The 19341-nt window shown below is 44.0% G+C and overlaps 1 protein-coding gene across 1 annotated transcript in view; it reads right to left on the bottom strand.

The window, feature by feature from the left end:
• PAH (phenylalanine hydroxylase) overlaps positions 1 to 18791 on the bottom strand; it is a 44841-nt gene extending 26050 nt beyond the window's left edge. Inside the window, exons 1-3 of the mRNA XM_077339752.1 lie at positions 18641 to 18791; positions 16008 to 16115; positions 4354 to 4537 (exon numbers count right to left, since the gene is read on the bottom strand). Of these exons, the coding sequence (XP_077195867.1) occupies positions 4354 to 4537; positions 16008 to 16115; positions 18641 to 18661 (313 nt within the window). The 5' untranslated portion in view covers positions 18662 to 18791. The remainder of the gene's footprint in view (positions 1 to 4353; positions 4538 to 16007; positions 16116 to 18640) is intronic.
• Positions 18792 to 19341: the final 550 nt, after the last annotated feature.

The raw sequence follows: 19341 nt of genomic DNA, 5'->3' as shown, positions 1-19341 counted from the left end.
TCCTTCTGCCCGGGTTAACCAGACTGGCTGTCTCCCCAGCCTGCCGTTAATGAATGGCCAGAGCAAGCTGTTGCAACACTGACCCTCTGTGAGACCGCAGAGCAAATGTGGGCTGATCAGTAATAAATATTGATTTGTCGGCCAGAGGAACAGCGGCATTTTATGGGCCTGCAGGGGACACCCAAGTGGTGACCAATTTCACATGGGGTCAGATGCTTAATGGGATGCTAATCAGCTATTTATATGGGGGGCAACAAAACAGAATGGCTCCCGAGGTTCTGCAGAATGTTCTGCCCCATTCCGGGGAGGGGTGGAAGACAAGGATTGTTTAGATTTATTGTCATTTCTGGGCACAGGTTTGGCTCTTTTTAAACACAGCCAACTGCTCCTGTCAGCCCCTGGATCCTAGCAAACAAGGCCTCCACAGACTCTCAGCCTCCGGCTTGTCTCCAAACGGCAATAAATTGTCTGCATTTCCCTTACACACACACACACCCCTTCTGCAGAAATAGAATCATATTTAATTCTTTTACTCTAAGCTCCAAGGGGTCTAATGCTCTATTGCTTGCTCAAATGGACAAGCCTTAGGAAAGAAGCAGGCTGTGTTTTCATGGCAAATCAAAAGGATCCTGATTTTGCCAAAAAATACTGCCAACTTGGCGGGGGATGGAATTTTCAGTTCCAGAAACTGGTGTGCCGAATATAGAAGGTGCCAGTCAGCTTTGCAGGAGATCTTTCTGGTCCTTTCTCATCCAGCAGACCCAAGAGGTTTCAGCAGGGGAGATGGTGTAGGGTAGTGGTTAAAGGGTCTGGGCTGAGATCTGACAGACCCACGTTCAAATCCCCCCTCTGCTGTGAAAACTTGCTGGGTGCTCTTGGGCCAGGCACCCTCTCCGCCTAACCTACCTCACAGAGCTGTTATAAGCATAAAATGGAGACGATAAAGATGTAAGTTTGGGGAAGACAAGCAGAGTATTAATGATTGAAATAAATAAATAAGCAGGTCAAGAAAGTTACTCTGCCAAGGAGATTCAAATGGTAGCCGTGTTGGTCTCAAGTAGCACAATAAAATCAGGGCAAAGAATTATCATATGGCTGTATTTGGATGTGTGACACAATTTACTAATGTAGCAGAATTAATTTTTGCTATATATTCCCATTGTCATGTAGAGAGTTCATAGTCTGAGGAAGAGTGCTTGCACTCGAAAGCTCATGCCTTAAATAAATCTTTGTTGGTCTTAAAGGTGCTACTGGACTCTGATTTTATTCTGCCAACGAGATATGAAAGAAAGACTTAAGTTGTTCAATAGAGCAGCGGGAGAAAAAGGTGGTAGGGGAATGCCAGCATGTAATGCCATGACATCACTTCCCATTGTGTACCCAGAAGTGATGTCACAGCATTCCATACTCTCAGGAGTTGCCGGAGGTGGACAACTCTTCCTGCACTGTAAGTACATACATAGACATCTCCTGTTCTCTGCAGGCTAAAAGCATTTGCATAACCAAACTTTAAATATTGGATGCTGTCAGAGCTATAAACAGGATAGAGGAATGGTTGAAAGTAACTAATTTATCTCTTGTTCCCTATTCTTTTACTGACAGAGAAACGTCTTGGTGTGTATGTAGGGTTTTGCATCCCCAGAACTCCCAATAGTGAGCCCAAAGATATTTTTCCATGTGGATCATGGCCAAGGTGCTTCAGATGGCCCAAACCTTCCCTCCCTTCACATTTTTTCCGAATTAAATTTCACCACCAAGCTGGGGTTCCCCCCCCCCCCAATTGGGCCTCCAGGCACAACCCACACTGTGACAGTCCACACTTAAATGTCTTTGGCCTTTAAAAATCCACGGGAAATCTGATCACAGACATCTCGCATATCATCCAGTCTGACCCTGTTTCTTAAGCCAGTTTTCATAATTGCATGGTATTACAGGGCAGTATTAAGCTAGCCCGGTGATAATACTGAGATATCCCATCCATTAGTCATTTGTGAAGGCTTTGAGGTCCATATTGCTATTTCCTCATAACCTTCCCCTCTCTACACCTTCCCTTGTAGAATCAATACTTTCAGTCATTTTTAATATATCCAGTGTTCTGTTAAAACACACACTCACCACATTGAATGCCCCCCCCTGGACAACCCCCCACAGAGAATGTCCTCTCTTTTTTTTGGCCCCTATCAGGCTTGGCAGTTCTGAGATGCTGCAATTTTGTCACGGTGACTTTTATTTATTGTTTTGAGGTTCTTAATATCCATGTCTTATTGACATGAATGGAAGTTGTAAGTTGCACATTGCCCTGAGCCACATGGGAAGGTGGGGTATAAATTAAATAAATAATAATAATTCAGCGAACGGATTTTGCTGCTTCACACAGTACAATCCAGTTGTGAAGCGGACTGAAAGCGCATTACTCAATGTATGGGAAACCTCTTTTGCGTGAGGCTTGTTGCCCAACATGACCTCGTGTGAACATTTTGGGACAAACTTGTCCCAACTTGAGATAACTTCACAATGCACAAAAAGAGCCCCTTACGTGGGAGCAAATACCAATGATTTCAATGGGACATACTTTGAAATCTGGGTAATAGAAGCAACTTTGTGGTGGGAAGAGGTAGAGAAGAGGGGCTAAGAAAGATGAATCCAGGCGTCCCCCACCCACACTAAAAAAAATGTAATTAAATGTTCCACTTCAGGTTGCCTATGGTTCCCTGCTAAGCCATCATTCTTTGCCTGACATATCCTTTTTCTGAATGGAGGGGTCTAACTCCTCCAGATATTTTCCCTTTCCCCCCATGCCAGGGCATGGCTAGGACACAAAGGAAAGCATAAAGAGATTATCAGGATTTATTTCAAGTAGATATTATTGCCCTTTCAAGTTGCTCCCGGGAAGGACGGCGAGGCAGCAGACCTAAAGCACTTAAAGCCATCCTTAACCGAAATCCTGTTAGAATCACATCTGCTATCCGAAGAGTCGTGTGGGTATTCATAAGAGCGGGGCGGGTACCCCTGCAGATGTGGAACCAAGTGTTAGCTTTAAGAGGGTTCTTGGAAATCAAATGGCAGGCTGTAAGCGACTGGCTTCCCTTGGATGATGGTCCTACCCTTGTGTGGTCTCTTAAATGAATAGGGAAATTATAACAAGTGGATTTGGAAAAAAACAAACAAGCGGGCTGAGAAATGTGCCCTGATTAACAGCTTCTGTAGAGGCTACTGGTAGGCCACTTGGGGGAACAGATGTGGGGTGAGAGGGACCATTTCTGATCCAGCTGGGCTCTTAGTTACATTCTTATGGACTCCTGGAATGTATGAGGTCAGCACGTATTTAAACCACCCGGTAGTGTGATGAGAAGGAAATATTTGCCAACACTTGGTAGATGGATGCCAACCACCTCTAAAAGCTGTTAAACACTGGGGCAGAAGATGCTGCCTGGTGTTGAGTCAGATTCAGGTGGGTAGCCATGTTTGTGGCGTAGTGGTTAGGAGGGCAGACTTCTAATCTGGTGAGCCAGGTTTGATTCCACGCTCCCCCACATGCATGCAGCCAGCTGGGTGACCTTGGGCAAGCCACAGCACTGAGAAAACTGCTCTGACTGAACAGTAATATCAGGGCTCTCTCAGCCTCAGCCTTTGAGACTCCTTTGGGTAGAGAAAAGCAGCAAATAAGAACCAACTCTTCTTCTTATGTGAGGACTTGTAATTCCCATTTCCTTTTGTTTGAGGAAGTGTGTGTGTGTGTGTGCATGCTTGAAGAAAATGTTTCCTCTCTCAAAAGTTTGTAGGGGACAAATATTTTTGTCTTTAAAGTGCACTGCACTCCTGTGTTAATTCTTAGCTGCTTTATCCTCACAACACTCCTTTAGCTGAACTGTGGCGATTACTTGTATTAAGTTTCCTGGAGAACATCACATTTAAGCAGGGTATGAACTCTGCTCTCTTGGTTACTATCCAGTGCTCTAGCTTCTACAGTGAAGACGAGCTGGTTTTTATATCCCGCTTTACACTGCCCTAAGGAGTCTAAAAGCAGTTCCAACTGCCTCCCCTTCCTCCAACATCCATCCTGTAAGGTAGGTGAGGCTGAGAGACCTCTGTGAGAACAGCTTCTAACACGGCTGTGACTAGCCCAAGGTCACCTAGCTGGCTGCATATGGAACAGTAGGAAATAAAATCTGGCTCACCAGATTAGAAGCCACTGCTCTTAACCACTATCCCAAGATGGATCTTTAGCACTTGAGGCAATGCAACTATTCAAGAGAACCCATAAATATTTACTAAGTGAAAAAGCCCCAACAAGACTGCAAAATTTAAATCAATAATACATAGCCAACATTAGCCTCTGCAATAGAGTCTTACCAGCATCCTTCCTCTTTTCTCGCGAAAGCTCGTGAACATTTGCCCCAATATCATCTCTCAAAGACCTGATAATGTCCTCCAGAGCAGGGATATTCCGACTGTCCAGGTTTATGAAGAATTCATAGTCATCTTTGTTGAGCCGGGAAGGTCTGGACTCAATGTGGGTCAGGTTTATTCCTTTTTCCTAAAAGGAAGAAGCTAATTCTGTCAATATTGTAACAGTGCCCTAGAAAGCGGCTAGATGTACACACATAATACAAACTTTTAATGGCATTAAAAATTTTTTTACAAGAAGTGTCCTTCAGAACAGAAGACTTTACAATTAAAACAGATATAATGATATAAGTACAGGGCCAATAACAGCAAGCTATCTAGAAGCCTTTGCCTTTTAAATCTAGACAACATAGCCATAGACAAAAACTTTGTGACCTGCTCAGTAATTTCAGGAGATCTATCAGCCAACAAAAAGCAGGTAACTTCATCTGGCACAATAACAGAAGGCAGCAAGGATACAATCAGACGTTGGCAAGGTTGATCGTATTTGGCACAGCCTAAAATGATATGATAAAATGGATCTGATTCATTCCAACAGCAGCTGTAAACCTATATCTGCCTGTGATCATAGCCAAGGGAAGCATAAAAGCTCTGTGATACGATGGAATTGTTAGGTTAGAAAAATTGTGGGCCATAAAATCCGAATAAGTGAGGTCAAGGGAGCAGGGAGGGGGGAGTACGTCCTGCCCACACCAGCATAAATTGACTGGCATTCAATATCCCAAATTTCTCTTTGAGTTGTCCGAAATATGCCATCATTCTCAGAATTTGCCAAGGAGTCCAGGTCAATGTCCAAAGTTTTTAGAAGCTATTAATTGGGACCATTTCGAAACCTGCAGGTCAGCAAATATTGTTTTTGTTCATTTAAAACCCTTTGCATTTAGAGAAGAGCTGGGGTTTTGTACCTTGCTTTTCACTACCCGAAGGAGTTTCAAAGCAGCTTACAATTGTGTACCCTTCCTCTCCCCAGGTAGGTGAGGCAGAGAGAACTCTGAGAGAACTGTAACTGTCCCAAGATCACCCAGTTGGCTGAATGTGGAGGAGGGGGAAATTAAACCCAGTCCTCCAGATTAGAGGCCACTGCTCTTCACCACTACACCAAGCCTTAAAGACCCATGTGAAAGAAACACAAATAGTGAAATTGCTTTGTGAACTTTGCAGAAGGGGAGAGACAAATAATAGAATCAAGGCTATGGAGAAATGATTATGGCCACCTTCTTGCCTGCCTGCCTGCCTGCCTGCCTGCCTGCCACCAAATCTTGATGGGAATTCTAGGGGATAATTTATTTGTAAATTATTTGTATACGCACCCTGCTCTTCTTCTAAAGAGCTCAGAACACCCTTTTTGTATCTTACCCAAATCACTCTTAAGATATTTGAAATATTCTATATCTGATCAGAGTTACTTATGCCATTAACGAACAGTGAAGAACTTTTCCATTGTTCTCTTGCTTCTAAATAATTTCAGTTTTATGAGTAGTACTAGATGGAAAGGACAACAAGAGGAGAGCGTGAATCGGGAAATCTGGGTGTGACAAGGTTCATTGACCAACCAGAATAGTCCCAGCCAAACAAGATCATCTCCGAAGGCATTTCTGTGCACAAAATTTCCACTTTTGCCAATCAGTGCACTATCCCAGCAGTTTGGGCAGGGGCTTTCCAATCCTTCATAAGCATTGGTCTTGTTTGCATGAACAATTCCATTTCCTGCGGTCGTGACTGAACTAGGGGCACATTTTTGCCCGTAGCTACCACCAGGCAGAGCTGCAGGACCTGGGAGGGTAAAGACAGATGGGTCAGGACAACTGCCAGGGAGCAGGTAAGCCTGTTCTTGGCCACCGTTTAGAAGGTAGGTTGCCAGGGGTGGCAAAGAGAATAAACAGAAAGTCATTCTACAATGAGGATAGAATAGGCATGCAGGTGAGCTGAAGGGCTCTCTCCCTGTTTGGAAACCCAGCATTCAGGGGTGCCATTTTCAGGGAGCAACCATCCCTGTTTCACAACACTCTGTGCTTATTCTACAGAAGCCAACTTTAGCTTGGTATATAGATGACCATTGTAAAGAATTATTGGTTCTAAGTATGCGATCAAAACCACAGAACCCTTTGCCTACAGATGAAGAGGGGGTAACCGGATAAATATAATTGTATTGATGATAATTACAGTTGCTAGGTAAGTAAAAGACTCATGAAGAGGGCCATATAATGTGGAGATGCCTACATAGAGAGCCAGCTTGGTATAGTGATTAGGAGTGTGGACTTCTAATCTGGTGAGCCAGGTTTGATTCCCGCTTCTCCCCCACATTCAGGCAGCTGGGTGACCTTGGGCTTACCACAGAACTGATAGAGCTGATCCAACCAAGCAATAATATCCAGGATCTCTCAGACTCACCAACCTCACACACTGTCTGTTGTGGGGAGAGGAATGTGAAGGTGATTGTAAGCAGCTTTGAGACTCCTTCGGATAGAGAAAAGCAGCATCTAAAAACCAAGTCTTCTTCTTCTTCTTCTTCTTCTTCTTCTTCTTCTTCTTCTTCTTCTTCTTCTTCTTCTTCTTCTTCTTCTTCTTCTTCTTCTTCCTCTTCCTCTTCTTTGGAAATGCTATCAAAATATACTCTTTAGAAATGCAGTCTTTAACAAATTCAAAAGCAGGCTTTTTAAACACCGATGACCATCTCACCCTCTCTCACAGAGAAAGAGAAATCTGAAATGGCCTTTCTTGTCAGAGAGAGACATGAAGCATTTCCGAACATCCCCTTTCCGACATCTTCAACAGTGGGCCCTCCAGATGAACGGCACTCGCTTGTCCAGACACCAGCCCACTAAGTTGAAAAGGTCAGACGCTCATTCAGATCCTGTAGCTGAGTCAAGATGGCCCTCCTCAATGTCTTTGCCCCCACGCCAGGAACGCATGTCACTTAGCTGAGCCCTGAGGTCTAGTTGTTTTAGTTCCCTAAAGGTCTGCGTCATGCACACAGACAATGCATTGTGCTTGTGATTTAATTAGGTGCTCACAAATCACGAGAGGACCCAGCATTAGGGAAAGCTGAAATTGCTCCAAGCCAGACAGATAATGAAGGAGACCAGACATGGCAAGCCATCGTCTGCTTTAAGGCCCCATTGGTCTCATTGCTGGAATGAAGGCTTTGGATTTATAGGGCTGACAGGGCCAAGGAGACGGACTTCTAAGGGCCAGTAAGCATTCCCTTGATTTGCCACATCCGTAACAGAGGTAGGCTGGATCATACCTTCCCAAATGACAAAGATGAATGCTACAGTCCTCTCCTGCCCACCTTTCAGCTGAAGCCCTAAAATTAGGGATCACTGAGCCAGTGTAAAGCCATGGCAACCTCACTGAATAATGGCAGGGTGAGAAGAAGGTGAGACCCTAAATGACCTCTTTGTGCAAGAACTCATAGGCTCGTTCCAGAGGCAAGTGAGTGATTAGGGGACCCCCCACAAGGGAACAGATGGTCAATACAGCTGCGGAAATGGAGACCTGAAAGGAGTATTTGCTATTGTTCAAAAAGCCATAGGGCAAAAGAGGGCAGGCAAGCAGATCTATGCGTGTGGACAAATCAGACTTCATATGTAGATTAGAGTTCTATGATGGAAGAAATGTAGTAAGTAATATGCTACAGGAATGAAATGATGGCCATAATCCCTGTAGTTCCATAACAAACCACTCTCATAGAATTGGGGAATGCAATTGGAGGGTTTTAAAAAATATATTAATGGATGCTTTAGGCTGATCCTGCATTGAGCAGGAACTTGAACTGGATGGCCTGGATGACTCTATAATCATCTGCCATGTGCTTCTGTCTTCCCCTAAAGTAACATATCCATTCCCTATCCCATTTAATCTTCACACACCACTTCCATGCTGCCAGAGAATAGCGGGAAGCAACCAGAAAGGAGGTTGACACAGTACCAGGGAAGTTACATAAAAACTGGCCCAACATGTGACTTTCCAAATGAGCTACGCTGTGTGGATGCAAGACAAGATTTTAAAAGGCATTCTGCTAAAGTGAACTTCTACCTGAAATGCGGACATCTTTTATTTTGCTGACAAGTCACACCAAGGAATAAGACCTTCAGAGATGGGTTGCCCTAGTCTGCCTCTATGCAGAGAGCCTGGGATGCTTTGATGGTCTCCCATCCAAATACTGACTAATGCTTCCCAGACGTGACAAGATCAGGCTATTCAGGTGATGGGAAACCTCATTTCCTAATGTTTTGTGATTGGTTCTGATGCCCGACATTTTTATCATTACTTCTTCCTGCTTTTTCTGTACAGGGCCTAGGATTGAAAAAAGTTTCTCTCTTTTAGTTTTATTTTCCAATAGGTAGCCAGTTTTTTTTAGGGGAAGCAAAGGGGATGCCTTCCCATATTATAGCTATTGCATGTGGAGACTTATTTGGGTAAAAGCTCCACCTCCCACAGCAACCATCTTGTATTTGGCTCCACCTCCTATGGCAGCCATTTTGAGGTTGCACCCAGTGCTCTGTATCAGAATTCCAGTGGTGTCCACAGGCTAAAAAAGATTGGGGAGCTGTGGTCTAAAAGTAAGATATGCACATAAGTTCAAAAAGAACACTGTAAAGGAAAGCCAGGTCATACCAGAGCTCCAGAATCGGTAATCAGCCAAATGTCTGCATTCAGGCTTATGTATGTATGAGTTTATGCCTATAAGGCTCTGAATGTACCATCAGGACCTTGATTTTGCCTGTCTTCCCAATAACATGGAAAGGCCTACATGTGAACACTCAAACCCCTCTGTAACCATTCTTACTCAATCCACAGACGTCAGGTGGGAGTGATCACACTGGTCTCTATGCACATATGCTGCACATGCTTTTGACTATTTGCACAGTCCTTCAGCAATGACTACAGCCTATCCCTAGAAAACAAGTATCACTAAGCTGCTGTACGACTTCAATTTCTTTTTATGTTTGCTGCTGCTGCTTCGTCAAAGATTAAAAGGACACTTTGGAGCTCACCCTTCCTGCACTATGCAGAAATTTAATAATATCCATTTCTTTCCACAGACTGTTGCATTATGAGAATGTGACCAAGTGCCTCTTCTGCTATTATTATGAAAGAGTTTAATCAAAAATATTTACAGCACTTTACAAATTATAATTACATTTCTGTACTAATCCTCCCCCTGGTGACTAATTATAGAATTACAACTGATGTAATCTATCCGCATTCAACTTGCCTTTAGCATTTGTTATCTGAGGTTGGAAGCCTATGCTTATTTATGCGGCAGGTGTTGAAAGATTCAGCATCCTTGGTGGGGTGTCCCAAATCCTTCCCCAGGAAATGAGACGCTACTCTTGAAGGCTCCCTAAAGCATCTCTAATCTCACAGCCATCCCGTCCCCCCCCCCCCGCCCCATAAACTGAGCAGAACCCCTCTTGCTTCTTCATTGTTGCCATGAGATTTGCTGCCTACTCAGTTTTAAAGTAGCTCAGTATTTAACTGTTTTGATCTCCAGGCTAGCCAACCAGCAAAACTGAAATTTGCATCTTGCAAATATATGCAGTCGCTGAATTGGCATAGGGATCTTGCAATGTGTCAACAATTAAGGACATCCCGTGTTACCAAGTTCTGGCCATTATTGAAGATTCTTACAACCCAAATACAACACATTTAGGATCTTGCCTTACTTCACACTGTCATTGAGCTATACACGAGAAGCCAGGCGATATTGCTGTTTACCCCACAATTTTTAAACTGGTCTTTGTTTACATACGAAGTTTTGCAGATGTTTCTGCATTGTACACTCGCCGCTATTGCTTCAAGGAATAGGGATTTTTTTGTGTGTGTGTCACCCCACTGCAAAGTCAAATTTAATGCCACGCTCTGAGCCAAAAATGTCCAGGAGCTTAATCGGGATAATCTCACAATAAATGAGCCAGCATAATGTAGGAGAAGGAGTGTGGCACTGGGATCTAGGATATCCAGGTTCAAGTCCCCATTCTGCTATGGAAACTTGCTGGGTGATCCTGAGCCAATCATTCTCAGCCTAATTTACCTCACAGGGTTGTTATGAGGAAAAGAACAATGTAATCTACTTTGGGCAGAGAGGGAGTGGGCATAAATGCAGTAAATAAATTAATGTCACTGGCATATGCAGAAGAAAGCTTTGCCCTGGGGAAAATGATGAAGATGAGGAGGAGGAGGAGGAGGAGGAGGAGGAGGAGGAGGAGGAGGAGGAGGAGGAGGAGGAGGAGAAGGAGAAGAAGAAGAAGAAGAAGAAGAAGAAGAAGAAGAAGAAGAAGAAGAAGAAGAAGAAGAAGAAGAAGTTGCCTTCTCTTTCCTCTCCCCACAACAGACACCCTGTGAGGCAGGTGAGGCTGAGAGAGTCCTGATATTACTGCCTGGTCAGAACAGCTCTATCAGTGCTGTGGTGAGCCCAAGGTTACCCAGCTGGCTGCATGTGGAGGAGGAGCAGGGAATCAAACCCGGATCGCCATATTAGAAGTCCACTCTCATAACCACTACACCATGCTGGTTCTCTTAAGATAGTAGTTAATATTGAATTTTCATGCTGAGGCAGCATAGACTACTGGCTAGGTTCTCAGACTAGGATGCATGAGACTCAACTATCCACTCTACTTCCTGGGTGACCTTGGGCCTGTTACCCTCTTTCAGACTGTCCTACCCAGCAGAGTTGCTGTGCCAATAAAAAGGGGAGAATTATGCACAGCACCCTGAGCTCCTTTGAAGGAGAACAGGAGAAAATTATTCTAAATAAATGCATTTTCAGGATAAAGAAGAATTGTCAAATTGGAACTGTTTAGGTCATAAGGCAACTGAATACTCAGCAATATCCCTTCTGTCCAAATGTCATCTCTTTAGTTTTGTCGAATGGAACTTTATACCTTTTGGCATTTTCCATTTAAGTGAAACGGGTTAATGTTTAAGCCAGTCTGTTCAGAAACAGATATCCTACAGCAAATGACTATGGCAGTTGCATTGATATACAAACATCACTCCCCTCTAAAAATCATGTTAACTTTAATGCTGCCAAACGACTTAGCAAATGGGACTCTTTCAATATAGCAGGAACGGTTGCACTGACTAAAGCAAACAAGAGTCAGGCTAAGCATACCCCAAATACTGAAAAAAAAGATAACAATTGTTCTGAAGTTCTGTTTGCCTAACAGAAAAGCTGGGTCATCTTTGTGGATTCAGAAAGCCATGCACATTTGTATGAAGTGCTTTAGAGAAATACCACGTCACACAAACCATTTTTTATTAACCAAGAAGCTTATTCCACCCAATACAAAATCTGGGCTGGAACTCCTGGCTCCAACTGGGGCAGAAACATTTCTGAAGTGGACTCAGATCTTCCACCCAACAGGAGGCCCATGCTGGGAGCAGAATGTGAGGCGTAGTCTACGTCAGAACTTGCTGGAACAGAGGCTGTGCTCATCCCTCTACCGATCCACACAAACAGTTCTGAACTTCCTTGGGAACACATTAGCATGAATAAAAGAAAGCTATGAACCACACAATCACAAAATGTTTCAGGAAGGCAGCCGTACTGCTCTGTACTGGAACCTCTAGATTTGAGTTTAGTAGTTCTTTAGTAAAGAACAACAAAATTTGGAGGGGGGGATATAAACTTTTGAAAATCAAAGCTTGCTTTGTCAGGTGGTCCAGGTGTTGCTTGAATCTATCACTACAGATTGTGACAGAGAGTTTAGGCTCCACCACTCCCTAAGAGTGACCAATAAGAGTTGGTGGGATGTTGGGAGATACAGTTGGGAAAGAGCAGTTGGGAGCTGGCAGCGAGGGAGCTGAGAGGGAAAAGATGTCTGAGCATAGCTGAGGGGAAGATCAGCTTAAGCTAGGTAACTGAAGAGCATCAGCTTGGAATGCAAGATCCGAGATACTGGACTAGGGAAACAGTTCAAACATTCAAGGGGAAAAGAAATGTTGTTGATTCTACCTTGTCTTATTTTCTTCAGAGTTATATTCAAACCATAAATAAAACAAAAAAGTTAACACCTTGTTCAACCTTGGGGGTTTCCTAGAATCATAGACTCATAGAGTTGGAAGGGGCCATACAGGCCATCTAGTCCAATGCCCTGCTCAACGCAGGATCAGCCCAAAGCATCCAAGAAAAGTGTGTATCCAACCTTTGCTTGAAGACTGCCAGTGAGGGGGAGCTCACCATCTCCTTAGGCAGCCTATTCCACTGCTGAACTACTCTGACTGTGAAAATGTTTTTCCTGATATCTAGCCTATATCGTTGTAGTTTAAACCCATTGAACATTCCCAAGTCCCTCAACCTATCTTCATAGGGCTTGGTCCCTTGGCCCCAGATCATCCTCGTCGCTCTCCTCTGTACCCTTTCAATTTTATCTATGTCCTTCTTGAAGTGAGGCCTTCCTGTCTCGGGAAAGAAACACAATGTTAGTATTTTGTTCTGTATGTGTGTGTATATATTAAGGTGACCAGATTTTAACATTATGTCTCTCCCAAAGGGGGACAATCTGGTCACCTTAGTATATATGTATGCGTATATTTGAGGCTCTGACTTGTGCTGCCCAGGCTAGTCCAATCTTATCAGATTTCAGAAGTTAAGCAGAGTCAACCTGGTCTGTATACCAGGGTCTGCAAAGGCCTTTGAATGTCTCTTCCCTTAAAAATCCTACAGGGTTGCCAGAAGTTGGCTACAACTTGACAGCACTTCCCACCACCATATAGATTATAGGATATGAATAAATGGTGGCAGCATGTGAGTGGAACAATTAATGAGCTCCCAACTTCAGTAATCCTGTGGCATGTTTAGGGTCTGTTGTGAAAGGGCTACCCTGTCTGCTGATATCTCTGTGGGGAGAGAGAGAACCTCAGTGGTGAAATGGTAATGGCTCTTTAGAGAGGTTAGCAAGATATGGTGCCTGACCTAAGTGTACCCCAATCCTGAGAGGCAGAAAGAGATGTAGAAGGTGGTGGGTACTCCGTGTTAGTGAGTGAGAAGAAACATCAAACAGGTATTCCTGGCAGCTCCAGGTCCCCATGAAGGCAAGAAGACTTTGCTATCACAGCAGATGCTGCTACCAGCCATAACTCCCCATGTGCAAGCTCAGTTCATCTCATGGATGAGGGCAGGATAGTTAGGATGCAGGCAGAGAGAGACACATACTCAGATTGAGCCATTGAGATATTTCAGCATATCTCCCACTGAATGCAGGCAAGCAAAGAAAGGATGTTGTTTTTACCTGCTGGAAGCCAGACAAGCCACATAGGAATGGAATGCCAGCCAGTCCATAGGCTGTACAGGAGGACCAGAAGGCCACTCACTGCTTGTACTGGCTGACAGGCAGTCCAAGTGGCAGAAGTAGAGGGGAAAATAGAAACAGATGCCATGGCTGACCCCTTCAAAAAGCTCCATTACTTTATCCAAAAACCAGAATATAAATATTTTAATATATAAAACAATTTTATTTGTTTGTTTATTTATTTCTTTATTTAATGTACTGCCCTTCCTGAAGGCTCAGGGCGGTTTACATGAAATGGGAACAATTAACTCAGTTTGTAGTAATGTGGTAACAGCAGTAACAGTAACAACAACATCAAGATAATAACAAACATTGTAGAATGGTAGAATATTAGAACATTGATTAACTCATACTGAGGCCCAGCGGTTTGGGCAGCTCTGTAATGATTGTCAGAGGGAGGCTTTGGGAGCCAGTGGGAAGCGGTGGTTCAGATTGACCTCAACTAACGTCTGGTGAAGGAGCTTCCCTTTGCAGGCCCTGCAGAACTATTCAAGTTCCATCAGGGCCCTGATCTCCTCTGGTAGCTCATTCTACCAGGTAGGGGCCAAGATGATGAAAGTTCTGGCCCTGACTGAAGTCAAGCAGGCTTCCTTGGGGCCAGGGACCACCAGGAGGTTGGAGGTGAGAACCAAAACCTTAAGCCTGATCTGGAATTCAACCGGAAGCCAGTGCAGCTGCTGGAGGATGGGATGGATGTGGGACCTCCAAGGTGTTGCTGTGAGGACCCTGGCAGCTGCATTCTGGACTAGTTATAGTTTCCGGGTCAAGGATAAGGGCAGGCCAGTATAGCATGAGTTGCAGAAGTCCAGTCTAGAGGTGACCGTTATGTGGATCACTGTGGCTAGGTGTTCTGGGGCCAAGGAGGGTGCTAGTAGTTTGGCTTGGTGAAGGTGGTAGAATGCCAGCCATACTACCAACGTGATCTGAGCCCCCATTGAAAGGGAGGCATCGAGAATCACCACTAGGTTCCTGGGAAAGTGGGCCACTGCTAGCTGCAACATCCAGGTTGGGGAGGCGCGCTTCCTTGCTTGGACCTTTCCCGCCCAGCCATAGGACCTCTGTCTTTGAAGGGTTGTGCTTCAGACAGCTCTCCTTGACACTGGCAAAAGGACATTTCTTCTCATTCTTAATATATATTCTACATTTTTAATTAAATGCACAAACTCTTTTCCAAAAAAAAAAAGACAGTGTACAGTCCACTGTGAATATCTGCATGGATAAACAGCTAAAGATGTCTAGTAATCGGCTTTCTATAAGCATTCCTCCCCATTCACGTTTCATTCACGAGCTGTTTATTTCTAGCTGCCAAACTGTGGGTCACAGTTTATTGTGCTTTTTTTGTGGATAATGTTTTTCTTACCAAAAAGAGCTATTTGGAGAACAGATAGCACTCTTAAGTGCAAACAAATAATTGCACACTCCAGGGCAGGGGTAGTCAAACTGTGGCCCTCCAGATGTCCGTGGACTACAATTCCCAGGAGCCCCTGCCAGCATTCGCTGGCAGGGGCTCCTGGGAATTGTAGTCCACGGACATCTGGAGGGCCGCAGTTTGACTACCCCTGCTCCAGGGTATAGGCTTTCAGAATGAGATTGGTGTCTATAGTCAGATAGGCAGGGTCACTGGGAAGTCTGTTGTCGCCTTCCTAATTCTTAAAGAAGACAGCAATGTTATTTTAGGAAATTTTGATGGTGCCCTACTGAACTTCAAAATATGCATCACATTGAAACCACTGCATTCCTCCAAAGCTGTGGGCTGTGGTTGGAACTATCAGTCAGACAAGACATGGTGCTAAAGGCGCACCTAACCACTGAAAGCAGCAACTGTAGATCTTGTTCCTGTGTGCGCAACATTTAATAGAATCTTCCATGTCATGATGACATCCTACATTTGAATATGAATGGTGTGATGTCATCAGCCATTTTTAGTGGCACTAGGCATGAAATGCTCACTGGTGTCTGATATGCATTGGTTCATTCAAACATTCTAGTCCTAGAACCATTGAGTTGGAAGGGGCCATAACTAGTACAACCCCCTAGTCCAACCCCCTGTTCAACGCAGGATCAGCCTGAAGCACCCAGCCTATAGCCAGCCACTTGATGCTCTAGTGAGCATGCACACATGCATGGATCAATTCATGCTTAATACATATTGATTGCTGTATTTTCCATACACATTTGCTGTATCTGGTTTTCATTTCTCTGGAATAATTCAGGTATCAATTGACAGCACAGTAGAATGCCTCAGAATTGCATTTCTGACAACTGAATCCCCTCTCCCCATAAATCTAGTACAATACATACCTCAAATATGCGTAGAACTTTCGCCAAAGCGCCAACTTCTTCCTTGAGAGAGAAGATCAAAGATATTGCATTCTTCTTGAAAATGTTTTCTTCAATGTACATAGATTCCTTCAAAAACAAAATATGCAGTAAGTGGAGTTAGCTGAGTTTTCCATGCCTGGAAATGACCAATGTAGCAAACGCCTTACAAGACAATCAATACTTGAGAGACTTGTACTAATGCTCCAATGACATCTCCTCGTTCTTTTCAGTCTACACCAGGGGTAGTCAAACTGCGGCCCTCCAGATGTCCAGAGGGCCGCAGTTTGACTACCCTTGGTCTACACATTAGCTCCAAATCTCATCATGGGAACAGATCTGGCACAACATTTCTTTTCCCACGAGAAGACCAGTGGAGGGGAATAGGGTTCTCTAGGGAGTCCCAGGCATCCATTTTGCATGTTGCCCACAAGGCTAGTTCTCTGCCTGGGCAAAGGTGAACTCCTGAAGAACTGCTGGAGTTACTCTTGCTCTCAGATGGTGTCAACATTGAGAGGGAGGGGATGGGGCCAGCATGGCTGATGTCCACTGTGACTTCCCAGAGCTGAATAACCACCAGTGAGGTCTGAGGTAAGCCCTCAATGCACTGGAATCACTGCAATAAAATCAGGATCATGTTTATATCTGATGGCAACCAGCTAATAGCCTCCCCTCTCTATGAGAAGCCGATTCAAGGCCTCCATCAAGAGGACTCGAGAGCAGTTTTAACGTGAGTAAATAATATGAGAAGCAACTGAAAAAAATCACAAAGCATGTCTGATGAAATACAAGCCTCATCTTCCCCGTGTTTTCACATATAAACTTTGCTGGGGGTGGGCTCTGTACAAAGGGCAGAAAGGCAACCTTTCTCAGGCTCAAGACCTTGTAAACTTAGAATCATAGAATCATAGAGTTGGAAGGGAACTCCTGGGTCATCTAGTCCAACCCCCTGCACCATGCAGGACACCCACAACCCTATCGCTGACAGTATAACCCGCCACCCCCTTGAACCTTCACAGAATCAGCCTCTCCATCAGATGGCTATCCAGCCTCCATTTAAAAATTTCTAAAGATGGAGAGCCTACCACCTCCCAAGGAAGCCTGTTCCACTGAGAAACTTAGCTGCAGGAATGAATCAGGACAAATCACCTCTCTAAAAGGTGAATGATTCTGTATTTGGATTCATTGGTGGAGTTTCTATTTTCCCGGTACAAGGAAGGTTTCTTGATGAGGAGGGCTGCCAATGTAATAACCTATCAGTTTGCATGGTTGCAATGCTAGAGGGAAGGATTATTGAGAATATGCTTAATGCTCAGGGAGAACTCAAATCTTGGAAAGAACTCTTTATTTCAAAAACTCTACATTGTAGTTAAGTCTAGGCTGTAGTCAAGCTAATGAAAGCCATACACTACGAATAACCTTGCTAATGAAGAACAGCCATGACATCAAAATACTGGGAGGTTGCACAATTTGACCAGGACAAACTTGAATCAATCAACAAAATAACTTCCTTCGAGTACCACACAAGACTTTTCTCTTTTCTACACCAATTCATTTAGTCCTCAGAAAAGACAAGAAGTTCATCCCTGAGAGGCCAGTGTAGTTACAGTCTTGTAATGCAATACATCATTTTGGTACATGCATGCAGAAGCCCCTTAAGATGGAGGCCACCTCTGATGCCCACGGGGGAATTCATGTTAACATTCCTCAGTGGGATGATAGTTAGGAGATGGCTTCTTAATGGCTGTGGTTGAAGAATTCCTCAGAGTTTGGAGAAGGTGAGACCCCCAGCTGAGTGAGGGAGAAAGTCTCCCTGAGGAAAGCAATAACAGGCCTGAGTCTGGAAATCAACAGAGACAGAAGCTCTGAGCTGGCCAAAGAAAGGAACAGTTCCAGATGGGTCCGCTTGTAGCAGCAGAACAAAGAAGGAGTCTGGTGGCAGCTTGAAAAGATGAACAAAATTCATGCCAGCTCAAGCTTTTGTGAATAAGAGCTCACTTCACCAGATGCACTGAAGTGTACACCCATCTTGCTTGAATTATCTATCCAACAGAAGGTGTGTATGCCTGGGCACGCATGTGCTTTGGAGTTGTTACAAAGTGTTTTGCTGGTTCAAAACAATATGCAATCCAAAGAATAAGCAGTTCACTCAGCAAGGGTGCAAGACACTTTCAAATGTTTTCAGATGTACAAAATGTAAAACCTAGCACATGAAAAAACGAGGTAAATAAGTACGACAAGCAGAGGGGTTCTGGGGTTTCCAAGTAGAAGTCTTATGTTATCACCTTCTACTGGACCCCTTTTAACTGGAGATGCCATCGACTGAACAAGGGACCTTTTGCAGGCAAAACATGTTTTGCCATGGAACCTCAGCCCTCCTATACCACACCTCAGCTACCTGCAGCAGGTAATATACCACTTAGCTGTAAGTAGAACTGTTCTACTTACATCCTGTACTTTAAAAAAAAAAGCAACCATGATGGACTTGTTCAAATATAAAAGCACATAGATCAATGACACAGACAGAGTTATGGAAGCTATTTACCATGATACATTTATTGTAAACATTTATATTCTCCCATCCACACAATAAAATGTGTTAGGTTGCAACTTACTTGAAACACATCTCCATTCATATTGCTGGCCTCGGTATCCAGTTTTCCCCCCAAACCACTCACAATCGGGATTTTTCTTCCAATGATGAAAACGTGGTCAGTGTACTGTGTTTGCAGGCTGCTGTGTGTACAATGTACACATGTATTTCAGGTTTTGTTTATAATTGACTGCTCAGTCCCCTCCTTTGATCCCTCCTAGTCTGTGGCAGAGTTTGGACATGGGTTGGGCTGGGGATGTTTTCCTTACACACACCCCTGTACCACCCCTTCTGGCTCAAATGACAGAAATCTTTGATCCGTGTTTAAAGAAAGGCGCAGAACTGGAGCATCCTTTCACTTCAACATCTGGATTCTGTTGGGCGGATGTTATGGCTTAAGCCCTTGTGGTTTGTTTTGAGCAATATTCTAATGCCAGCCCTTTGAGAATGCTGGTCTTTCCCCACTCATGCGAGCAAACGTTAATAATATTTGGCCTTACATTCTTGTGTCATTTCCATCTGCAGTCAGTTTTCTTGCCTTGGAAGGATACAAACATAGGAGTCCTAAAAGCAAAGATGTGCTTACAAATATAGAACAGCCACCTCTTGGCCACTGCTTGTCAAGTGGACTCTGGCAGGAAGTGGAATGTTTATGGTGGGCAGAGTTTGCCTATGTAAATTGTGAAGGCAGCATTGAGCAGCTACCTTCCCTCTTAAGTTAAC

This window comes from Paroedura picta, chromosome 5, assembly GCF_049243985.1.
Source record: "Paroedura picta isolate Pp20150507F chromosome 5, Ppicta_v3.0, whole genome shotgun sequence".
NCBI classification, from domain to species: domain Eukaryota; kingdom Metazoa; phylum Chordata; class Lepidosauria; order Squamata; family Gekkonidae; genus Paroedura; species Paroedura picta.
This window is presented reverse-complemented; position numbering and strand designations above follow the sequence as displayed.